Consider the following 6,704-nt stretch of genomic DNA (forward strand, 5'->3'; position numbering starts at 1 on the left):
TGACAAAAGGTCTTCCACCTAAGCTTTTTATGGATTATGTTGCGCGCAAGGCCTTGGTGGCAAGTTTGTCAATTTTAGATTGATTGAGAGTGTAATGTATGTGATCACATTATAATGAGAATAAAGTTCTTGATTATGATATATTGATGATTATTATGTTACTTTTATACATCATTTTTGTGCACAATCTAGATGTTTAAAAGTTGATGGGACCATTATGTGAATGAATTAGCATTATCACCTTAATGTTGCTAATGTCATAAAAGTCATTGATTCATGTTAATGGAGGTGCTAGTACTATAATCCTTGAAGAATATTGGATTGTTGTGTGATCCAATCATTTCAATGATTTGGTGTTAGTGGTTCCATGAAACATAATCTTAATGTAAAGGATGCCTATTTTGAGAAATTGTTATGGTCATATTATGTTTTAATCTATTACAAATATAATTATGTAGGCCAAGTGGGAGATTGTTAGCTTTTTCCTATAATGTGTGGCCATATATAATTATATTTGTATGAATATTATTTAAGGGTATCAATTGATAGGTAGGTGAATCAATTGATTGGGCATCCAAGGGTCTTATGTATGGAAGACTCAAATTATAAATGGGGAGTTAGAAAATTTAACTCATATGAATATGGTGTTACAACTTTTGTAACCTCATCATTATGAAATTTATTTGGTACATTATGTTTATGAGTAATGGAGGAAAATGGAAAAGTATAACCTATGCAATTATAGAGATGCATTCAAGTTCATAACCTACCATTACCCATTAATTTGTACATAATGGGTGTAAATAATGAGTATAACTCTCATATAGTCTTTGATGGGAAGACTAAGAGATGTACACTTTTTATAAGTTGAGGTCCCAAGCCACACTCTCATTCTTATGTCTTTTTTGTTGTTTTATTTTCAACAACATACATCACACAAGTGACCCATCCACTATATGAGAGTAGTGAGTTGAAGACCTTGACAATACAATTCACAAGGTGACTCAATCTCACTTCATGGATCAAGGTAAGAATATGATCATTATTTTAGTATTTACATTTATTTTGTTTTATGCATCCAAAATTGTTTTTTAAAATAATTATTTCCGCATAAAGTTTATAAAAGTTTGGTTAACATGAAGGGCTTTCTCTAAGAGTTGGGCTCAAAGCAAGATGAATGCATGGTTTATTATGATAGTCAAAGTGCTATGGATCTAAGCAAGAACACCATGTATTATTCCTAAACCAAGCTTATTGATGTGAGATATGATTAGCTAAGGAATATAGTTAAAGAAAATGCAGTTCAATTGAAGAACATTCACGCAGATAAGAAATCCGTAACACATGTTGGTCAAAGTTATTCCCAAGCGGAAGCTTTAGCTAGTATTGGCATGCCTGGTTTGAACTCCATGTAATAGAGCTATAGGTTGACATATCTCCCTCATTTGTTGGAGGGGGAGATTGTTAGGCTAGCCCATATATGAGTTCCATTCCATGAGAATTTTTTTTTTCTAAAGCCCACGTTTTGGGCTACACTTCAGGCTGGTTTTAAGCCCAATGTAAGGCAGCATCTAGGGTTGTTTTTGGTGGTTAAAAGAACCAGATCTAAAAAAAGTGAAAAACAAGGGTTGGATTCTAGGCACGGTTCTAGATCTCATGGGGTGTTGATCAAAGAATCCTTTCAACTTTGCATGTGATGGTTCTTTCATCTCATTGATATATCCTTCTATGGTTATTGCTTTTGCAATGTTTTATATCGTTGTGGTGGAAGAAAATTGAACTTGTACAAGTGAAATCTAGCTAGTCTGACCATGGTGTTCCCCGTGCTACACAAATGATAATATCCCCCAAATCAATGCGGTGTCCCCAACTAGTGTCATTACATCCCCCATTCCCAACAATTTTTGCTACCGCATGCCCTCAAGTCTGTTATTTCCAACATAGATTAAAGAGAAAGGCAAAAACATATCCTCTCAAATCTGTTGTTTCCTATCATGGGCAAACAAGGATATTGTTGAAATCCCAATAAGGATTGCAGTAAATTTATATCCAAGCATGATCCACATTTGCTGCAGCTCTTGTTTTGAGGCACAACACTTGATCATGCGAACAAGGCTTTCACATGTTCTTGGAAGAGACAAAGCATATTACATTGACACCTAACACAATCTTAGGACTATATTTCTAGGCTTGCTTTCTTGGTAATAAATGATCCATCTGGAATAGCCAGTTCCATATGTTCATCTGCATATCAATATAAATTCTGTGTTACATATAAAGGGGAAAAAGAATTAAGTTCTGAAACTGAGGAAACAAATGTCTGGGTATTTTGGTAGCCCACGACTGACTATTTGAAAGGCATTTTCGCATTGCAGGAAGAAGAGTATAGCAGTGAGGATGCAGAAAAACTTGTATTATTGCTTTGGGGGTATGAGCATTGCATCATTTCCGATGGGCCTCCACCAGAATTATTAACTTCATGTCTACCATTTTCTGGAGATCCCTTGAGAAGCATGTCAACTTTCATAGACTCTTCTCTCTCATGCCTAATCTCCTTCAGCATTGCAGCCACATCTTTCATCGACGGCCTGTCATCTGGAGTAGGATTCACACAGAGTAGAGCCACACCCAAGGTCTGCATCATCTCCTCGAGCTCGGATTCTGGCCTAGAGTGTAAGCTGGGATCAAGTACCTCAATTTGACCTTTCCTCTGCCTTACCCAGTCTACAATGTGAAGCCCATCTGGAATTGTTGGATCAATTGGTTGCTTCCCTGTTAACACTTCTAACACAACAACTCCATAGCTATAAACATCGCTCTTCTCTGTGATCTTCATCATATATCCATACTCTGCAAGCCCAATTCCAAAATGAATATGAATTCATATTACCATAGCAGCAAATTGATCAGAACAAAGTTATTCATCAAGTAATACAGAATCCAGGCTTTAGCTGGAAAAAAGTTTAAACCGGGTCAAGCTATGGTATGAATTTGAATGCTGAGAAAGGCAAGGGAAACAACAAAAGGATATATAATGTTCTCGAAGTATCTGAAATTTGGTGAAACTAAGCAACTTTCTGATTATTTTGGAAAATTTTGTTGTTAGGTGTTTCTTAGGAATTTGAATTTTTTATTAAAGAACATTAAAAAACATTGAAGTTCTCAGAAACTTGAACTAACCTGGAGCAATGTAACCATAGGAACCAGCAATAGTATTGGAAGACCGAGCATAATCCCTATCATCAACCAGCTTGGCAAGCCCAAAATCAGCAATGTAGGGCTCAAAATCAAAGCCAATGAGAATGTTGTTGGCCTTGATGTCCCTGTGAACAATGGGAGGAACACAGTCATGGTGTAAATAAGATAGGCCCTGAGCCGATCCCAACACAATTCGGTACCTCAAGTCCCATTCCAAGCAGCAACGGCTCCGTTCATGAAGGAGACTGCCCAAGCTTCCGTTTGGCATGAAGTCATACATGAGGAGTCTTGTGCTTTGATTCCAACAGCAACCCAAGAACCTAACAATGTTCTTGTGGCGAATGGAGCCAAGGGTTTTCACCTCAGTTGAGAAGGAATCACGAACACCTTTATTAACTCCCAATCTGTCATCTTGACAGTTATACCCTGCAGCCAGTGTTGTTGGCCAGAGCTTCTTCACTGCAATGACTTCCCCATTTTCCATTTCTGCACGGTAGACAACCCCTGAGCATCCTTTTCCAATAACATTGGCTTCTACTAGACATCTTAGAACTTGCTCCACTGAGAAATTCAGCTTCTGGAATGGAGTGAACTGCCAAGGCCAGGAATCCCCTCCCAACTCCGAATCATTATCATCTCCGACCATTTTCCGAGCTCTAAAAACTGCAAGCATCCCAAGAATTGCCATTGCAACAGTGAGGGCAACTAGCAATGCAATTGCCAATTTAAGTCTCTGTGACCGCCTAAAACGGCTGCTGTTTGGCAGTCCCACATCTGCAGGATTTCTTACGAAACATGAATCACGATTCGAAGAACAGAGTCCTTTGTTTCCAGCCAGGTCTGTTGCTGATAACTGCCGGAACAGCTTGTTGTCAGGAAGATAGCCACTGAAATTGTTATAAGAGATGTTTAGAGAAACAAGGTTTTCCAGCCCAGAAAGTGCCATCAAATCTCCACCAATCTTATTGTGTGAAAGATCTAGTATTGATAGCCTGCTGAGAGCAGAAATCTGGGGTGAGATTACCCCAGTGAGGGCATTCCAACTCAAGTTAAGAGCAATGTCAAGAGCCTCAATCCCGAAAAGTTCCTTAGGAATGCCGCCGGAGAGTGCGTTACTGCTAAGATCGAGCAACTGAAGACTTGAGCATTGGCCAAGCGATGAAGGGATAGAACCGGAGAGGGAGTTCCTACGGAGGACAAGCCTATTAAGTGCTGTAAGTTGACCAAAACTCCCAGGAATCTCACCCTCAAACTGGTTCATGGAAACATCCAAGACCTGGAGCCTGGTGAGAGAAGAAAGAGAACCGGGCAAAGTGCCTACAAAGCTGTTGTTGCTTAAGTCCACCATCTGTAAGTCAGTACAATTGCCAATCTCATCTGGCACCCTTCCAGAAAGACGGTTTTGAGACAGGTCGAGGAAACTGAGGTTAGTGAGGAACCCAACTTCTTTGGGAATCTCTCCGGTGATTTTATTGTCTTGAAGACGGAGGCGAACAAGGGAGCTGCAATTTCCAATCTCCACAGGAATCGAACCAGAAATGTCATTAGAAATTAAGAGAAGCTTTGTCAAATTTTGAAGTTGAAATAGGCCAGGAGGCAAGCTACCAGTCAGAGAATTGTGTGACAAATCTAAAGCCTGGAGGCTTCTGCAACCAGCCAATGCAGAAGGAATGCTTCCTTCAAATTTGTTATCCCAGCCAAAGAAGACAGTGAGATCCCTCAGCATCCCAAGTTCTTGTGGGATTGGACCTGATATCTGGTTAGTATCAACTTGTAACTGCAGGAGGTTGGTGGCATTGGAAAGACCTGATGGGATTGAGCCAGAGAGATTATTGTTACTAAGCATAAGCTCTTCAAGCATTGTGAGGGTCCCAAAAGACAAAGGTATACTCCCAGAGAAAGAATTCAAGGAGAGATCAAGAGTCCTCAAGCTTCCGCAGTTCCCAATCTCCTCAGGAATAGTCCCATCAAGGTTGTTCTGCCACAGTAACATCTTCTCCAGCTTTTGAAGCTTGCCAAGCTGCAGGGGGAGTGAACCCGAGAGACTGTTCTCATAGAGAAATAAATCCACAAGCTCAGAACAGTTCCCTAATTCCTGCGGTATCTCACCAGATAGCATTGTAGTGTACACTGATAGCGTCTGAAGCTTGCTTAGCTTACCCAATGAAACAGGTATGGAGCCAGAAATTTTAGTATAAGCAAGACCAAGCACCTTCAAATTCTGACAATTTCCAAGCTCATCCGGGATTATCCCTGAGATGTCTCTGTTCCCTCCTGCCCGTATAACTTCTAGACTCAACAGTTTTCCAAGCTCAACCGGAATATCACCACTTAATTGATTATCATATAGAAGAAGACTCTTAAGGCCGGTGCAGTCACCAAGCTCTGCCGGGATCTTCCCAGTAATCTGGTTAGAGTTTAAAATGAGATCTTCAAGATAATGGAGCTTCCCAATACTAGATGGAATGCTACCCACGAGACTGTTTGAACCAACGTCCAGTACTGTAAGCTCAGTGCAGTCTCCAATATCAGCGGGGATCGTTCCGGTCAGGTTAGCATCCGAAACAGTGAACTTCTTAAGAAAAACAAGGGAGGAAAGATTGGAAGGGAAGGGAAGAGCTAAATGAAGAGACTGGACATTTATTTCTGTAACGAAGTTTTCTGAAGAACAAGTGATGTAAGACCAGTTACAAGGATGGGGGGCCAAAGGGTTCCAGTCTGAGAAACCCAGAGGCGGTGAAGGAGAGCTGTGAAGCCATGAATAGAGTGTGAGAGCTTCATTATTTGCAGCAGAAACAGCACAAGAAGATGCAAGTAGAAGGAGAAGGAGAAAATGGGGAAGATTACGATTACAGAATAGGAGGTGGAGGTGGTGGGTGCAGAAAGATTGCCTCGACATCGGGTGTTGGTTGTGGGTGTTGAAGTATTGCCTCGGCATCGGCATTGGCAATGGCAATTGCCTCAAATCCCTAACCTCTCTTCTAGGATTTGCATTGGGTCTCCTTGTGTGTGCGGGAGCTTGTATTTTTCGCTTCTTTTTTTAATCTCAAACTCATTACACTCCACTTCTGCAACTACAGCCACCCCATTACCTCAATACTTTGCAGTCAAGCAAGAAAAGAAGAGATAAAAGAAAGAGGGAGAGGTATAAAATTAATCAGTAGCCACACCACCTTCACCTCGGGGTTCTGCGATTCTGAGCTTTCCTTTCTTGTATATTGATTTGAAATTTTGAATACACCATGTGTTCATGCATTGTTTTCCTCAATGTGGTCAGTGATTGTAGGGGCAGTGGTTAATTTTTTATAGCTCAGAAAATCCTTTGAAGGGGTTGTTATAACTTATATTAGCTGTAATTATATTCTTTGCTCTCGGGAGGAACACCTCTTACTTTCCTATAAATTCCTTTACGAAAATTTCTTCTAAATTAGTGTCACCTGTGTGTTCGGTCAAAATGGTTCTTAAAACAATTTTTAAAAATAATTCACTGATTATTTTTTAAAAGA

At 40.2% G+C, this 6,704-nt stretch overlaps 1 protein-coding gene across 1 annotated transcript; it reads right to left on the bottom strand.

Annotated features, from left to right (window-relative positions):
* Positions 1-1,990: 1,990 nt before the first annotated feature.
* Positions 1,991-6,350, bottom strand: LOC100854320 (LRR receptor-like serine/threonine-protein kinase RGI2). Its single transcript, XM_010654163.3, has 2 exons — positions 3,181-6,350; positions 1,991-2,850 (listed from the first exon to the last, which is right to left on the bottom strand). Exons 1-2 carry the CDS (start codon positions 6,140-6,142, stop codon positions 2,348-2,350), a joined length of 3,465 nt encoding a protein of 1,154 aa, XP_010652465.1. The 5' UTR covers positions 6,143-6,350; the 3' UTR covers positions 1,991-2,347.
* Positions 6,351-6,704: the final 354 nt, after the last annotated feature.

This window comes from Vitis vinifera, chromosome 7 (genome assembly GCF_030704535.1).
Source record: "Vitis vinifera cultivar Pinot Noir 40024 chromosome 7, ASM3070453v1".
Lineage (NCBI taxonomy): Eukaryota > Viridiplantae > Streptophyta > Magnoliopsida > Vitales > Vitaceae > Vitis > Vitis vinifera.

Excerpts from the sequence above, each read along its gene's own strand:
- LOC100854320 (XM_010654163.3), bottom strand. The coding sequence starts at position 6,142 with ATGCCGATGCCGAGGCAATACTTCAACACCCACAACCAACACCCGATG. Across the intron at positions 2,851-3,180 it reads CTATGGTTACATTGCTCCAG|AGTATGGATATATGATGAAG; the intron begins GTTAGTTCAAGT and ends TTGGGCTTGCAG.